Source organism: Geospiza fortis, unplaced genomic scaffold, assembly GCF_000277835.1.
Source record: "Geospiza fortis unplaced genomic scaffold, GeoFor_1.0 scaffold2, whole genome shotgun sequence".
Taxonomy (NCBI): domain Eukaryota; kingdom Metazoa; phylum Chordata; class Aves; order Passeriformes; family Thraupidae; genus Geospiza; species Geospiza fortis.
The window spans coordinates 2611089-2629284 of NW_005054366.1; the positions used below are offsets into that span (position 1 = coordinate 2611089).

The 18196-nt window shown below is 44.0% G+C and overlaps 1 protein-coding gene across 1 annotated transcript in view; it reads left to right on the forward strand.

Annotated features, from left to right (window-relative positions):
• Window positions 1–18196, forward strand: part of MAP2K5 (mitogen-activated protein kinase kinase 5) — a 116787-nt gene that overhangs the window by 52883 nt on the left and 45708 nt on the right. Inside the window, exons 14-16 of the mRNA XM_014308313.2 lie at window positions 4031–4104; window positions 5005–5055; window positions 8601–8672. Coding sequence (XP_014163788.1) covers window positions 4031–4104; window positions 5005–5055; window positions 8601–8672 — 197 coding nt within the window. The remainder of the gene's footprint in view (window positions 1–4030; window positions 4105–5004; window positions 5056–8600; window positions 8673–18196) is intronic.

The following is an 18196-nucleotide window of genomic DNA, read 5'->3' on the forward strand; positions in this document are numbered from 1 at the left end:
TATTTTTACCCATTTTGGACTACAGAAAATGTGAATTTCTGTCTCCTCAAAGCAGGGACAGAGGGATGGAATGGCAGGCAGGTGATTATTTCTGCAGGTGATGTCCTTCAGCTGGCTCCTGGTTTTGGTGCTCAGAAGTGAAAGGAGGAATTCTGGCTCCTGGTTTTCCTGCAGGGTGACCCAGGGCAGAGCAGGAGTCAGGAATTTCCAAGGAAGGGCTGCAGCAGTCCCAGGGCAGAGCTGTGGGCTGCAGCAGGGAATTGGAGAGCAGGAAACAAACAATGAGCAAGGCTTTTATTGCAGATCAGACATCTCAGCAAATATTCCAGCTTCACTTCAAAACAAAGCTCACAACTAATGAGGTGATAGCCGTGCATATTAATAAACCCGAGCTGGAGTCATCACACCCACATCAAACATAAACATAAGATTAACACCTCCACCACTTCCTTGGAAGATGTGAGAATGTCCCAATGATAAGTGTGCTCTTTTCCCCAGAGCATAAGAAGTAGAAATGGAAGGGTAATGAGAAATTAACTTAGATTTAAAACAGAATTAGCAATTAAACAAGTCTAATCATGTACAAAGTCAAAGTTTGTCTAAAGACAAACCAGAATCTGTTAAGTTCAAGAATAAGTATAGACCGTGTGCATTTTATCTGCTGTGTTTTGCTTTGTTCACACCTGCTTCTTAAAGGAGTTGCAGGAAATCAATGTTACCCACTTGTGTTTAATTGTACTGAGCTGGATTGGTGACTTGGCTCTCTGAGTACTGGGGCTGTTTATATATATTACAAATATTTATTTATTTTGTGGTTTGGGCACCTCAGTTCTTGGTTAGGTTTTAAATAGAAATTCTGGAAGTGTTGCTGGTTTGAAAAGAGGGACAATTGAGGATCTGGAGATGGGCTCTGTGCATCACTCAGACTATCTCCTTTTCCCCCAGGACATCAGAAATCCAAGGATATTCCACTTCTCTTTGTTCTGGCTGGGAGGGACAGGCACTGGAGGAGCATTCCCATCTTCTCACCATTACTATTGTCATTATTATTAATAATAATGTTATTGCTGTTATTATTATGTAAAAACGCTGTAGATAGAATTTCCATTTGCCTTTCATAAGCCATGGAATTGTGGAAAGATTAAGGTTGGGAAAAACCTTTTACAAGATCATCAAATCCAAGCTTTTTGAAAGGCTTGGGGTGAACAAGGCACACCTCTGGGCAGGCAGAATTTGACCAAAGCCTTTGTTAAAGGTAAAAACCCATCTGATTGTTTGCTGAGGATTTCAGCAGAGATGTCCAGGGCTGCATATTTTCATCTTCCCCCCTTTCCTGTTTTATCTCTGGGGGATATAATCAGCATTAGGGCCACCCAATGGAGCACAGACACAAACCCAGGGGTGTTTGGGGATTTACCAACCTGGGATTGTGGAAGCTGTCCCTGCCCATGGCAGGGGGCCCAGGATGAGCTTTAAGGTCCCCTCCCACCCAAGCCATCCCAGGATTCTGGGTTTCCATGCATTTATTTATGCCTGTATGTAAAGCTGAGCACACATTATATGTTTCCATGCATTTATTTATGCCTGTATGTAAAGCTTGCCCACTCATGGACCACTTAAGGCTTATTTAAAAAAAAACTTAATCCTGGCCTCTGCCAAACCACGCTGCTGCCTTCCTTGAACCTGGCCTGTTGCTGTTTGCTGTTTTTAAAAGCCAGCAGAAGTCAAGAGACAGCTTTTAAAGCATCTCAGGGCTTTGTTTTTTTTCCTTTTTTTCCCTTCACACAATCATGAATCTGTTTGCTTTTCAATGCCACCAAGGAGTGAAATGTTTGGTGTTCAAAAAGCTGAACCTCTGATGGTTCTATTTACTGGTGAGTAAGAGCTTGGAGGTCCTGTTTGTTTGCAGAGAGGTGAAACTACTCAGGCAGCTCCATCACCAGGAGAACTTGTTCATCCTCTATAATGATGCTTCATAGAAATCATTTGTATTAAGCAAGCCCTGGTAATGGGAGCATAATGACCCCTTTTGGCTCTTGTTTAAATTCTTTCACTTCTCAACACTAATATTAATCACAAGCAGATGGTGCAGAACATTATTTATGCACACTTGTTTCCCAAACCCAAAAAATATTTAACCCATTAACTGAAGTGGGTGATGAGACCAGGAGGCTGATTTGCTGATGGGCTGATTGTCTCCCTGCTCTCAGCATCAGATATTTTGTGCAGGGCTCTCACTTCCTTTCCTTTCTGAGGAAATGAGCACAGCCACTGAAAAGCACAGCAAACATTTGAGTGAATTCCCTGGTTTTGTGGTGTTTGGTCCTGCTGGAAGGACAGCTTGGGTTTGCTCCTGCAGGGTTTGTGTGACTGCCCCTTGCTCTGCAGGGTCCCCAACCTCCCCTGCCCATCCTTGAGGGGCAGATTTCCCAGTCCTTTCTTCCTTCTAGGATTTTCTCATGTTTTCAGCTTTGTTTGTGGGGGCATTTCAGGATCCTTTTTGTTCCAGCTAAAAGCAGAACTGGTCAGACTCAGTTTTCCCCTAGAAGCTGGGAGCAGCTGGACATCCTGGGATAGATCTCAGCATTCCCTCTGTGCTCCTGGGGCTGGGCTCATTCCACGCCAGCCAAGCCCAGCTCCATCCTTTTAGGAAGAAGGTGAGACAGGATTATTCTGCACCTTGTTCAGGATTCAGGGGAGAGCCTCTGCTGTGCTCAGCACGTCTGCTTGGATTTAGCAAAGTCACTCAGCTCCAGAGGAGGCAAAACTCCATCAAAAGTGCAGCACGTGGGTGGAATTCCTAAAGATGGAGATCAGCAAACACAAACTGAGCCTCTGCGTGCCCAGGACTGGGTTTTTTGGGGGGAAAATTACAGGATTTGCAGGAATTACAGTGCCAGCAGTGTTGATACCTCACTTACAAGGTACTGATCCACCCGGGGTCTGTAGGAACTATTGGGTGCTCCCATTTTTAATCTGGATTTTTAGCTCAAATAGAGGCGAGCTTTAATCAGCTTCTTAATTGAGGTTCTGCATTTCTACATCGCAGAGACAAATTAAGGCAGCTCCTGTGGTACCAGCAAACAGCTGCTAAAGCAAGGCAAACCTAATGATAAACAAAATTAGGTTCTTTTCTAGTTGGGTTTCATCCATCTGCCCCCAACCAGTGCTCACTTTGAGGGGAGGCACTGATTCAAGCTGCTGCCTTTAATCCATTTTGACAGAAGAAGGCAGTGATTAGGCAAAGCCAGGCTCTAATCTTCCCATGTTTGAGCCAGGCTGTAACGTGCACGTTCTGCTCCCCCACTGGCACCCCTGGAACTGCAAAGATGTTCAGTGTTTCCTGCACTAGAGCCAGGCTGGATGTCGAGTTTGTTCCCAGTTGATTTTATTTTACAGCAGCGCACCAACTTCCTGTGGCAGCAGGAGCAGTCAGCACCAGGGTATTTGCACTGATGCTCTGGTTTTGGAATGGGCGTTGGTGGTTTATTTATGGAATTCCATCCTTTTTTCAGGCTGATTTTGCAGTTTGGTAAAATCCCTGTGAGTTCAGGACGAATCCCTGTCCAAATGCAGTAATTCCATCTATCCCTTTGTAGTTCCATCCTTTTTTCAGGCTGATTTTCCAGTTTGTCAAGATCCCTGTGAGTTGTTTTCCTGTCCATCAGTGCACTTGGTTCCAGATTCCAGATTGGTGTCACCTGCAGGTTTAATAATGTGGATTTTTAGTATTGTATAAAGTCATCTCTGTAAATACCATCTCATATCTGTGTGGAGATGATGTATGTTATATATTTTTTGTATATATGGAATTTTATCTGTGCTGCTGACTTACAAACCACTGCATTTGAAATAGATATTTGTGATATTTCCTGTCAAAAGCCACCATGCCAATGCTCCCTGGCTATTTGTGGTTGTCCTGTGCAAGGCCAGGAGCTGGATTTGGATGTGGCTCTCTTCCAATGTTCTGTATAAATGGTGTATTTATTGTCCAGGATAATGTGGGTAATGCAGCTTTTCCCCCAAACAGATGTGAAGCCCTCCAATATGCTGGTGAACACCCGGGGCCAGGTGAAGCTCTGTGACTTTGGGGTCAGCACCCAGGTAAATCCCCCCTGTGCATCTCCCCCCATTCCCCTCCTGGTGTCCAGATCACCTGGCAGCCCCACAGCAATCCCCTCTCTGCTGGGACAGCCCTTTTCATTTTTAATCTCTGGGCGACTTCTCCTCCATCTGAATATGATTGTTCATTGTTTAATGACAGTAAAAACTGCTGATATTGTAATTACTACTTACGAATAGCAAACTTCATTGAAATGCAGCTTTGATCTGGGAGCCTTTTGCCCAGACAAAAGGGAGGGCAGAGCAAGAGACGTGTCTGGGGAGCCCAACTGGCCCACAATAAAAATTAATATTGGGAGCAACAATAGTGGTGGGCTTTGACAATGTGCGGCACAAATTTTAATTAATTTCCATTTTGGGCCTCCCTGGAGGACTTCTCTGCTAGTGACCCATGAGCTCGCTGTGCTGTTGATTTGAATTTCAGCACCTTTTCCTCTCAGCCAAACACGAGGCCCAAAGAGAAGGTCAGCCTTGTATTATGGGCTGGCAGGCTCTGTTGTCCCTCCAGTGTTGAAGGGATGAATTGGGGCTTTATTCACATCTGACTGAAAAATGAGTGTGCTCAATCCTGCTTCCTCCTAATTCACTTTTTATATCAGACTGGTTTGGGGTACTAAAACATGCAGCATCCTGTTTAACACAATTGTTTAAGGTTATCTGCCATAAACTGTAATGCAGTGCTTGCTGAAATTGGAATCCTCATTCCCCAACCCAGGCGAGATTTAATCATTTTTAACGCCTTGGCGGATAAATCCCTTCCCTTTTTTACATAATTTTTAGTTGATTTATAGGGATGATGATTGTAGGTTAAATGAGGAATAATTGCCCATTTTATTTCCACATTATCTTTATATTGTTCTAACAGCCTGTTTTGTCTGATAGCTGGTGAATTCCATAGCCAAGACGTATGTTGGAACAAATGCTTACATGGCGGTAAGTGGAGTGATGCAGGAATAACATTTCAATGGAATTACTTGTCCTCACTCTTGTTCTGTTCAGTGCAGGAGATACCCTAAATCAATCCTCACATCTCCATCTCTTCCCACACCCTGTCTTCATTCCATGGGACAACTCTACTTCTTGCTGACAGGGAGGAGGAATAGTGGAAAAGTGGTTTTTTGAAATATATTTTCCCTTGGTTTTGCTCCTTGTGACAACTGGGAGCAAAGAGAGCCAGTTGGACATTGGAAAAAAACCAGTTTTTCACTCACAGCTTGTGGCTCTCTGCAGATCACTGACAGCCCCAAACCATCCAGCTTTTGGGAATGCTGGAATTTAGGGAAGCATTGTGCAGAGGTTGGTGGGCATTCCTAGACACCCCATGGAAATCTTAACCTAAAAACATTGGGATTAATAACATCAGGGTGTTAAAGTGCAAGTTTTTTAGCTCAAAAAAGTCATCAGTACTTCTACTTATCCGTACAAATTTTGGTCAGTCTTTGTTAACACAAGACCACTTTTGTCCTGTTCCTGTACATTAAAGCCCCTTTTTTTTTTTTAGATTTTTTAGCACATTGCTCAGGATGCATTTGGAGCAGGGTTTGGGTTCAGAGCTGCCAAGTGCCAGCCTGAGCAAATCAGAGTGGATTTTCTGCACAATTTGTTCTGCACAAAATTTCTCTGCAGAAAACAGAGTGGATTTGCTGCACAAATTTCTCTGTACAAATCAGAATGGATTTCCTATCAGATCCATTGGATCCTTTTCAATTCCCCATTTCAGATGTGAAAACTCCTCTGCCTCAGTTTTTAAAGCACTTTCTGAACTCTTATTTTGGCCATTAAAATCCTTTGAGCAAACTGCTCCTGATATTGCTGAGAAAAGAAGTGCTCTGCTGGTTTAAAATAAAAATATAAACAGCACAAAGTGGTTGGTGCTCATGTTTTTCAAACCTCAGGGAAAGGGAGGGGGAAATCCATGACCTTTAATCGCTTTCAGGTATTTTTTTCTGATTTTCTTGTCAGGGTTCCCATTTATTTGCTAAGTGCTTTTCCACTCGAGCTCATTGTGTGGCTCCTGAAAGGCTCAAGTCACCATCCTAGAAAGACTTGGGCTGTCCTGTGTCATCAGAACACTCAGAAACAGCATAAAATAAATACTTCAGAATAGCAGAAAAATGGGGGGGTTTTAAATAAAAAACAGAGATTAAAAAAGAGCTGGAACACAGAGATCCAGACAAAGAAACAGCTTCAAATTAATCAACTTTTCCAGCTCAGCTGTTGCTTCAAACTGGTCTTAAGCAGGGCTGAGAATTAAATTGTATTATGCTTTTAGTGCCCAAACCAAGATTACAGTTCTCTTTCCCAGGTGTGCATTAAATAAATTGCTTTTTTTGCCTTTCTGGATAGATGTGGTGCCTCCATCTCTTGATTGTGAAACAGAAGTTTAAGCTCAAAATGTGCTCGATCTGATTTTCTGTGTTAAAATCACTTTGCTTCTTGATTGAGTCGTTTGTTTGTCATCAAATTTCCAGGCAAGCCCTCAAAAAATAATGGAGGTCATAAGCTTTGCTTCACCCACTTGGCACACTGGCAGTGAATTTGAAACTCTTGAAAAAATTGAGGTTTTCTGTGGAAAAAAAAGAAGCTTTTTTGATTTTTGGGGGGTTTTTTTTTGAAAACAAAAAAGGCTTTTTGACTGAGAAATTAAAATTTCCAACCAAAACACATTTTCTTAAAATCATTTCATCAGCGTTTTATATAGAGAAAAAATTGGATTAAAAAATAATCAGTTCTAGAAATTTGAAGAGAAAATACCTTGGGCTGTGTATTTAGAGTGATCCATGTGTTGCACCCCTGATGCATCTGTTATTCCTATTTTCCTCTTCTTTTCTGTACTTTTAAATCCATCTTTTGTTTAAAAAGCTGATTTCTTGGCCCTTTTCTTTTGTGAACCCACAGTTCCTCACTGGAGCTTGCTGTTTAGAGCTTGAACTTTAAGAATAAACAATTTAATATTGCTCAATGTGAATGATAAATCTCATGTGGTGGCACGGGAAGGGTCTAAAAAATGGGGTTTGTGTTGGCACCTTGCTTGGGCCAGGTTAGCACATCCCATGTCACTTTATAAAATTACTCTTGGCTGCACATCTGCACCTTTGTGAGGATATTTGTCAGTATAAAAATATGTCAGCATAACAATGCATCACTATAAAAACTTATCAGCTTAAAAAAATCACACGATGCTGTTGCAAACATTTCTAAATGGGCTGACCTAGGTTAATTATACTCAGCGAATTAAAAAACAATAAAATAAGATTTTGGGGTCACTCCCAAGTGAGATTTGGTCAGTTTGGTGCAACTGTGGGGATTTTTGGGGGGTTTTGGAAGGTTGTTTTTAGAGGGAATATGGGCAGCAGTGTGGTTTTTATTTAACATTCACGCTGCGATAAAAGCTCCTGACCTGGGAGTAGCAGCACAGGATAAACATCCAAAACCACATTGGAGTGGCACTAATTTGGGAGTTTGTTTTCTAACAGAGGTCTCTGGATTATTAAAGAGTGAAAATCCTTTGTAGGTGGCTGGCCCAGACAGGTGCATTAACAGCACAGTGGGGAGAGGAGTCTCAGGGAGCCTTTTATTGTTGCATTTCATGCTGTACTTGACCTTGGAAATGCTTAAATTGTAGCTTTCAAGTAAAAACCAGCAGATATTTTTTACAGCACTCCATTTCATGAAGCATTAAACCTGCTATTAATAGTTTGGAGCAGGGGCTTTTTTTCTTTTCTTTCTTTTTCCCCCCTACAGGTCAAAAAGCCCAAAATTAAGAAGTATATAAAATAAAGTTGCCACCGTGTGGTGATTCTTTTGGCTTCAGTAATTTGGCTTTTTAACTGTGGTTATTCCTCAACCTCTGGACTCCACACTGGGAATTTTTTCCTTGCTGTGGTGCCTGGTTTTGGGGAGGGAGGTGGAAAATTGGATTCTCTCAACTTGACCTTGTGCTTTGCTCACGTGCACGAGCCCTTGGCTTTTCCCTTGGATTAAACAACCCCAACACAAATCCAAGGCCAACCTTGCAAGGACTCAGATTTTCCTGAAGAATTCCTGAATTTTCCTGGATTTGCTCCCTGCTAGGAAAGCTTTGAAGCATCTTGGTGATTTTTTGGTGTCTCCACTTTCCACAGGGCAGCTCCAGTCTCTACTCTGGGGTCGGTGACAGAGCCCAGGGGAGGGCTGGAGCTGGGCCAGGGCAGCTTTAACTGGATTTTAGGAAAAGTTTCCTCCCCCAGAGGGTGCTGGGGCACAGCCCAGACTGCCCAGGGAATGGGGGAGCTCCAGACTGTTTGGCCAACACTCCCAGGGTGGGATTTGGGATGCCTGTGCAGGGCCAGGAGCTGGAATTTGATCCCTCCCAACTCCGAACATTCCAGGATCCTGGGATTTTTCCCATCCTGTGATTTTTCCCATGCCTTGCCCTTGGAGCAGGATCCCTGTGTGCCTGCAAGGCTCAGGAGCTGTTCCTCTGCTTTTCTCCACAGCCTGAGAGGATTTCGGGGGAGCAGTACGGGATTCACTCGGATGTTTGGAGCCTGGGCATTTCCTTCATGGAGGTATGCAGAGAGCTCTCACATTAACTCTTACATCAAAAATAACATCAAAATATTTCAATTTAACCTTGGTTTATTCCTTAAGTTCCCTGTATATTCATGTTCTTTTACCTGTTGCTAATTTGGGCTGTATTTAGAATGGGTTTGTTCATTTGAGGTCTTAAATAAAAATCCTTGTTGGGGTAGGAGGTAGGGCCTGGTGTGTGGAGGCTTTCCTTTTTTTCCTTTTTTTCCTTTTTTTCCTTTTTTTCCTTTTTTTCCTTTTTTTCCTTTTTTCCCTTTTTTCCCTTTTTTCCCTTTTTTCCCTTTTTTCCCTTTTTTCCCTTTTTTCCCATTTTTTCCTTTTTTTCCTTTTTTCCTTTTTTCCTTTTTTTATTTTTTTTCCTTTTTTCCTTTTTTTCCTTTTTTCCATTTTTTTTTGTTTTCTTTTTCTTTCCCCTCTCTTTCCCCTCTCTTTCCCCTCATTTTAAGGTGAAGCTGGACATACCTTTAAGTGAACTGCAACCAGTATTTTTAGCCCAAGGTGAAGCTGAGCAGTCTCAGTGCTGGCCCTCTGCATCTTGGCACATCTCACATTTTGCAGCCCAAAATTGAGCTGTTTTTACATTTTCACACAACAAGTTCCTTGCCAAAACCCTTTTAACCAAAATGTAGCTGGTGAGTGCTGGATCAGTGCGTGCAGATGTGGTAAATCAGTGTCACTGGAGCCAGCCCTGAGTGGCAGGGTGACACGGTTTGATGTGTCCCAGGGCAGGGATGGAGGGAGGGCCCTTCATTTGTTTCAGTGCACATTTGAATGGTTTGTGGTGCTGGAGAGCCCTCCCTCAGGATTTTGGAAGAGATACAGACCAAATTCATACACTCTGTCAATAACCCTAGCCAAAAGAGGGCTGAGGTTGTACTCCAGGAAGGCTTTGTGGGTGATAAAAAGAGTGATATAAACAGGACTTCATAAATAAAGCATTTCCCAGTTCCTTTGCTGAATTAAAAGCTGTGCCCCAGCAGCTCAGTGATCCACCACAAGATATTTGGAGTTTATTTTAGGGCTGTTAGTGGCCAACTTGGCTCCTCACCAATTCCACACGCAGGCTGAATTTTATTGGTAAAACTCCTTTCATTTGCATTCCCTCCTCTGGTTTTACACCTTCCCAACTTTCCTCTCCCTCACTTCCCAGGGGTTTCTCCTGAGCCAGATGTGCAGGATCCAGTTTGGGTCTGGGTGCTTTGTTAATTGGTTTGTCAGCTGCTCCTCCGAGACCTCTCCCACCAGCAGCAGCTTGATTGAAGTGCTCTGAGTGATGGTAAATGATGAAAAACAAGGACAGTGCCTCAGAAAAATGCCTCCAAAGAGGTGAAGAAGGTGCTCCAAGAGCCACACAAGGTCACTGTCATTAAAGTAACACCCTATTGACGTGGGGATTGGGAGTGGAGACACTCTTGTTGCTGGTAAAAAGGGGAGTTTTGCTGGTGTTTGCTGCAGGATTTAGAATCATCTGCACTCAGTGAAGTGGTGCTCCAGCCCCACACCTGGCTGTTAGCAGCATGTTGATTTTAAAGAAATATCAGGTGGGATCGAAGCAGCAAGGGCTGTGCTGGCAGGTGAGGATGTGAAATTGTCAGTAAATCTTCTCATTTTCTTTAATGCTCTTCTGAGCCCTTAAAAGCTCTGGAATTTCTTTGCTGCAAAGCTGTGTGTGATGAGGAAGTGGGAGTGTTATTTGGGAGCTTGAGGAAACTGCCCCAAAAAAGTTGGGAGGAGAGAGGGAAGAGTCTGGGATGGGAGTCCTGTCTAAGCTTTGAGAAATGGGGGGAATTTGTGTTTCCTTTGAGGCAAGAGGGGTCTGAGGGTGCTCAGTCATCCCCTCAGAAATAAAAATATAAATTAAAAATTAAGTTAAAATATAATGAAAATAGATATGCAGCTATATAATCATCATTATTATAGATTATTACTATAATCATTATTATTATCATCTTCTTTGTTACTTCTTTTTTTTGAGTTTGCCTTTCTTTCTTCAGGATTTTTCTGAAGGGAATGGAATTTAGTCCCTAACCCAGAAAAACTGTTTAGAAGTGTTCCACCACAAATAGTTTGTGTGTTTCCATGAGGTTTCCCCGTGTTTTATTTAAGTGCTCTTGGCTTGACAAAGCAAGTTCAATTTAAACCCGTGCCACTGCTGTCACTACACTGACCACTGTGTCAGCATTTTCATTTCTAAAAGCTGTTTTTCAGGGTTTATAACTCAGCCATAAAGCACATCCAGGCTGGGCTGGGGCTGGCTGAGCTCTGGAACCCATTCCCTCTCTCCAAGAGCCGTGTCCTGCGCGGGAGGAGAAATTAAATTGCCCAATATTTCTTGTTACTCTCCAATATGACTCTGGTCCTAGCTCTAATCCACAAGTGAACTTTAAAACATCCAAGGGAGGATAAAATCCATCTGCCTGGGGTTTAATAGCAGCAGCAAGGCTGGCTTGGGTGGGTCTGGAGCAGCCTGGGGTGGTGGAAGGTTGCCTGCCCTTGGGAAATACACTTTAAGGTCCTTCCCAAGCCGCCTCATCCTGGAAGTCTGTGATATTTATCATTTTATCTCCAGACAGAATTGGTGTTACATTTAAATTCAGGAAGTGAAAGCAATTTGCTAATGCCCAAAACCAAGTAAATTTTGGAGGTAGAAGCTCCTGAGCTTGGCTTTTTGCTTCTCCTTCTGTGTCACTTCCTGGCCTCTGCTTTCCACTGCCCTCTGTGTTCCAGGTCTCCTTTGAAAATCAGATTTTCTTACAGAGATCACCCCTGTTGTCTCCCCCAGAGAAAATGAATTTGTGCATCAGTTTTAATAATTGTTCTTATATATTAGTTCTTAATATTAGTTCTTTAATATTAGTTCTTAAAACTCCCAGAGTGAGGATTTTAAGTGTTTTATGACCAGAGTTCTCAGTAGCTATGTATTTGCAGGAGCTTTCAAGGGTTCTTAGCAGTCTCTTAAGAAGCCATCAGGCGTTTTCAGTTGTGTGCATTCCCAGACAGAGGAAGATCAGGAATTACCCAACAAATGTGCCTTCCTTGGTACTTCAGGCACAGCTGAGCACTGTCAGGGTGCTGAGCTCAGACCCTTCATCCCACTCGGGCTGGGGGCACAGCGGGAGCTGCAGAAGGGCTCGCTCAGCCCTCAGAGAGGAGGAGGAAGGTGCTGCAAGAGGATGCTCCAAGGAAAGCAGCCGTGCTTGGAGATGCTTCTCTAAAAGCTCTTCAGTCTCAAGGGTGTTGAGTGCAGAAAACTGGAGTCAAGACTGTGTCAAGGAGGGGAGGTTTCAAATCTCCTTCTGAGCAGCCTGAGATGTGGGATCAGTTACATCTCAGCAGCCTGGCAGTGAGAGTGGTTCCAGGTCAGGATTGTGAGCCCACCTGAGGGAGGCTCTGCAGGATTTCTCTGCCCCGGGGGTGCTCTCTGATCAGGTCACCCCTCACCTGAGCCAGGGCTGCAGTTGTGGCGCTCAGGGACAGGCTCTGGTGGTGGCAGTAGTTGCACTTGATGCTCTTCAAGGTCTTCTCCAGCATAAAGGATTCTGTGATTGGAGGTGGTGAAGGAAGAATCTGAACCCCAAATCTTGGTGGTACAGCCTAATTTTTGTATAGGTCTGGAAGAAACAGCCTCGGGGTGGGGAAAGGTAACACCTTCCCTTTAGGATTAAGGAAAATGAGGATGTAAGAAAAGCTTTTTGTTGTTGGTGTTATTGCAAGGAGCCTCACCTGGTTGCTGTCAGGTTTTAGGGACCCTAGTGCTGTGATGTTGGTGACTTGGTGACAACTCCTCGTGCTCAGCCAGGCACAAGGAGCTGTCACGTGCCCAGCCCGCTCAGCAGCCCGAATCCTCCTTATTGAGGAATATTTATGGAGTCTCAGCCATTCCACGTGGAATGATGCACTTCACAAACTCCTTCTCGGGCAAAAAAAGCTGGCCTGTATTTTGATTATTTCATTCCCTGGAGCTGTGTGGGGTGATTTCTCCAAGCAGAGCCCGTTCCCTGTGGTTCCTCTCCCACCTCCATCACGCACCGGGGTGGGGACAGACCATGTCCAGCCTGCTGCTGGTGGGACTGGGGGTGGAGGGAGCAGTGCCTGAGGGTTGGGCCATGAATTAATAATTGCTGTGTGCTGGGGGAGGCCCCTCACACGGGCTGCAGCCGGGGAAGTTGCCTGGCAGAGCGCTATCAATCACTCAGTGACCAGAACTTCCAGTAATTAGTGTATTTTATGGGCCTGTGCTTCAGTGACTCGGAAGCACATATGCTCCACTCCCAGCTAAACTTAGCCAGAGTAATATTCCAGGATGATTTATCCGCCTGCTGCTCTGGGATGTAACCCTATATTAGGTGAAGATTGTGAACTAAGCTGCAATAAAGTGGAAGTTTAGGTACAGTTTGCACGGGTTGAGACCTCGATGGATCATTGTTGCTCAGCAATTGCTCCTAGGCCGCTGTGGGCAGGGAAATAAATAATCCAGTTCTCCACCCAGGCTGAGGGGTGAGGGGACAATTAAGGCATGGCATCAGCTCTGGGTGTTTGGAATGTGGGTTTTATATGTAAGGTTATTTAATGTATAGAACAGAATAGGTTATATATATTTTTATGTGTAAGTGAGGCCCTGGCACAGAAGCTGTGGCTGCCTTTGGATCCCTGGAATGTCCCAGGGCGGGGTGGACAGGGCTTGGAGCAGCCTGGGATGGTGGAAGGTGTCCCTGCTCATGGTAGGATGGATTAGAGGATCTTCACAAGGTCCCTTCTCACCAAACCATTCCAGGATTCTATCACTCTGTGTATTGTTTCCTATTCTTACTCTGTAGTTGTTTCTACTTTTAAAGAGTCAGAAAATGAGGCCTTTGCCCGTGATTTAATGGCCTGTCCTGGCAGATGAGCCCTCGCTCCAGCAGAGCTGGAGGAGAGCAGAAGCCGAGCTGTGTTTCCACCAGCACAGCCACATTTAACCCATTTCTCCCTTTTTGTACCGAATTCAAACCCAGCAAACAGCTAAGCAGGAAGCCTCTCTGCTGGAGCAAGGAATCAAATTAACCCTCCTGGAGCGCTTGTGGAGATTTTGCTCCTGACAATTTCCCTGGAAAGGCCTGGCCCACCTTTGTCCCTTCGGAAAAGGCGCTGCCATTCCTGGTGTCACCTTTGAAGATGCAGCAGTAAAAGGCTGCTAATATCCAGGATTTGTGGCCAGGCAGAAATGTGCAATTTAACCCTGATTGTCTGCAGCCTTGAGCTGGCAGTGCATTTGCTGTAGTTCATATTTAAAAGAAATCAAAGTGAAACTAATTATCTTTAATTAAGGCGAATTAAGCTTTGATTTTTAATTTATTTTTTTTTTTACTCCGAGACAGAGCTGGAACTCATCTGCTCAAGCCAAGGAATGTCCCAAAGGTTATTAGGGCATTTTTCTGGTGGTGGTAATAACCTTCCCCCCTCCCAGCCCTGGCCACCAACAACAAATCTGTCACTTCATCCGTCTGCGCCGCCGCTCCTGCCCCTCCGCAGGGGTCGCAGATTCCACAAGTTATCAGCTAATGGCCTTATACATTAAAAATTGAAGCTTTCCTCACTCCCAGGCCTTGCAAGGCTTTGTTCTTAAGCCCCAGACACTTTGGAGTGCAGCTGCAAACTATAGGCAGAAGATTAAATTAATTTGTAACTCTTTTTTTTTTTCTCTCTCTTTTTTTTTTTTTTTGTCGGGGCCCTGCATTACTAAATCCTGCACATTTAATTGAAACCCTACTTCAAGATGCTTTGTGTTTCTGTTCCTCTTTGTTGTCAGTTTAACCTCAGAAGCACTTTAACTCTGCTAAATTGCTGTTATATCCTTTTGGATTTTTTTTTTTTTAAAATCCCTCCGCAATAAGAGGACAGCAGAATTGATATTAGGAGGAGAAGAAAAATCTTGGAGTAGTTTTTGAGGTATTTAATATTTATTAGGGTCTGTACCCTGCAGAGTTTCAAGTGATTTGAAGCCCATCTATCTAGGAATGTATAAATTGGTCTTGGAATGGAATTTCACCTGGGGAATTTTGTGTTATCCAGTAGTTAAGTCTGCTTTTGAAAGTTTGAGCGTGGTGGAGTGGCGGCTGCTTTTCCAGAAAATGAGGGTTTAACTGCAGTGCACAATCTAAATGCAAAATCCTGAGATGGAAATTTAATTGTGTAAAATGTGCACGAGGTAATTAAGAACAAATTTTAGAACATTTCAGACTATAAAGTCCTCCTTCAGCTCCATCACTGGTGATATTGCCAGCGCTTATTTTCAATTTGCAGTTATGCTGAGAAACATGGAATGTGCCTAAATTAAGAATAAAAGCATCCCCTGCTCTCCAGTGTAACTGTAAATTAAAAAACAACTTGCACAACATCGACAATAATCTAAGTGGGAAACTTTATTGCCTGAGTGTCCTAAAAATATGTTTTGAACTTCCTTCCCTCAGCCACTTTGCAAGCAGGATCCAGACAGAGCTGCTGCTGTAATTTTATTCACAATGTGCAGCAGGCAAGGAAGAAGTGAGGTGGAGGAAGTGATGTGTAAGGGGGGGGGATTTCTGATTTCCCTTTTCAGTTCTACAGTGGCAAATTACATTATTTCAACAAGTGATTTGAATTTTGGGTTCATTAGTTGCACCTTAAGAGTGTTTGAGAGCAGGTTTTAGTTGCTTTCCAGCCCTGCTTCTGGTGCTCAGTCCAGAGGTTCTTCCTGAATCAACACTTAATCATTTGAAATTTTGAATTTTAGAATCAAAATTTTTGATAGTTTGGTAAAAGTCAGTACACACACGCTCACTGCACCTCTGTTATTCCATAATCTGGGATTATTTCTCAGTTGTATCAAGTACTGGTTTGAAATCTGCTGGTGCATCCCACCCATCCATGCCCTGGCCAAGCCTTGGGGGAGGCTCTTTCTCAGGCCACAACCTCCCTGAGCTGCTTTGATTGCTCTCCTGAGCTACCTCTGTGTTTGAAAAAGTAATTGTTTTAAAAAACACACACCCCCACACCCCAAAAAACTCCTCCACGGAGCTGCTCCGGGGAAAATGGGGTGAGAAAGTGTTTTCCTGGCATAATTGTTGGTGATTGATCCCCCTCTCATTTGTTTCCACACCATTCTGCCACTGCAGGTCACTGGGCTTTTGAAAATGAAGATTTTTACAGTTCTTGTGTTGGAAAAGAGCAGAAGATCATCAAATCCAGCCATTGGGAAGGGATCCATGGGGAAATGGGAAGCAGCTTCCTGAATTTCAGGCATTCCCTCCTCAATATCCAGACATAAAACCCTGATCAGTTCCCAAACCCACTGAATTTAAACTGAGATATTGTATTTTTGTCAAAATACCTTAAACAAGTTGCAGATTCCAGAGTTTCATCCTTTAAATGCAGAGACCTTTTGGACAGTGTGATAATTTGGTAGATTTTGGTTTTCCAATCCTGCACTGGGTTTGTTCCTTGTGTTCCTGTCACTTCCTTGAGACAAATGATAATTTGAAAATCCCTTTAGTGAATCTCTCATCTGTTTGTTGTTTGGTTTGTTTTTTTTTTTTTTTTTTTTTTTTTTTTTTTTTTAATCTTATTTTAACTGTGACACTTTTTATAAATCTAAATCTACACCCAGAGGTCACTGGTTGGCTGAACTTAAACCGTTTTACTTAGTAAATTTAATTAAGAAAATACAGTGCAACTCATAAGCAAATGAGTTTTTCCTAGTTTTAAACCAAACCACCCTCTCGAGTGCTGATTGCCTCGCTCGACCCCTGGTGATACAGAAACAGGCAAAATTAAAAAGGACATTAAAGCTTCATTAAATCTGAAACACATTTAGTACAGTGACATATCTGCAGGCTATTTCGGGGAAGATTACAGACTCTTTGCTAAGTTTCTTAATTTATAATACCTTGACAATGTTGCAGGGAGGAAATCTGAGCAGATGGATGCAGTGGTGGTGCAGGGGATGCAGAAGTGGCACAGGAGCTGGCCCTGTGTGTTCCAGCTCTCAGCTTCACTGAGAAATGTTTGTTTTTTAACACCCCCTAAAGAACTTGTTGCTGATGCATTTTGGGGTCCTTCAGTGCTCATTTATTCACCCTGTATTTGTGTCTGGCTCTTTTCCCCATTTTTTCTGCTGCCTTGGGGGCCCCTGCTGAGCCTGGGGTGGTCAGTGGGAATGGAAATGCTTTGTTTGGAGTCATCTTCGAGGCAGGGATTGTTTTTCTTAAATAACATCTGCAGAAAGATGCTCTGTGCACAGGACCCTCATTATCTGCTTGTTCTGTCTGGAGTGTTTCGCTGTTCTTCAGTGAAAAATCAGAAATGGCTTTGCTTCTGTTGGGCATTGATGGGTTTATTTCTGTCCCAACAGCACAGCTCCTCCTCAGGACCTCAGATTGCTGCTTGGGGCAGGAGAGTGGAGCTCCCAAAAGAGGAGAAGGTGGTAAAGGATGAGTTTTGGTAGCCCCACAACAGAAAATGAAGGGTCTTTGTTGAACTCTGTAGCAGCATTTTCAGGGCCTACCATGAGTGTGACCCAAGTGGCTTTGCTGAGATGGGAACGATCAGGGAATTCCAAAATGCTTTGGGTGAAAGGGACCTTAGAGAGCATCCCATGGGCAGGGACACCTCCCACTGTCCCAGGCTGCTCCAAGCCCCCATGTCCAACCTCACCTTGGGCACTCCAGGGATCCAGGGCAGCCACAGCGGCTCCGCTGGGCACCTGTGCCAGGGCCTGCCCACCCTCACAGGGAGCAATTCCTTCCCAATATCCATCTAAATCCCCACTTTCCCACTCTGAAGCCATTCCCTGTGTCCTGTCCCTCCATCCCTTGTCCCCAGTCCCTCTCCAGCTCTCCTGGAGCCCCTCCAGGCCCTGCAAGGGGCTCTGAGCTCTCCAGATCCTTCCCTTCTCCAGGGGAACGTTCCCAACTCTCCCAGGCTGGCTCCAGCCCTGGAGCAGCTCTGAGGCCTCCCCTCGACAAGAGTTTTGAATTCTCAATATTGTGAAATTTCATTTAGCAGTAGCCCCAAAGAAATTGTTTCATCTGTCTCACCCAGGGGCTCTGGGCCCCGCTCTGGGTTTGTGATGTCTCCCCCTGGCAGGAATTTGCTGGTTTTGCTGAGGCTCCCAGGCCAAAAGCTGAACTCTCCTGGGGCTGGAGAGTGGGAGAACCTGCCTAATACAAAGAATTTCTCTTGGAATGTTTATTAGTTATGGCCAGTAGAATATTTTTAGACAAAATCCATAAAAATACTGATTTTGGGACTGCACTGTAATGCCTGAATTAACTTATAAAGCATCAGGGGCAGCAAATGGAGTTGATACCCTGGAAAAAGTGGATCTGGAGGGAAGATGGGGTTTCTCTGTGGGTGCTGTGGGCTCTCCCCACATCCCACTCAGGTTTGTCACCAACAGGGACACCAAGCTCAGCTCTGTAACCCAGATTTTACCCTGAGCCAGTTAAGGGAGGACTTTGGGAGTTGAGAGCTGCCTGCTCATCAC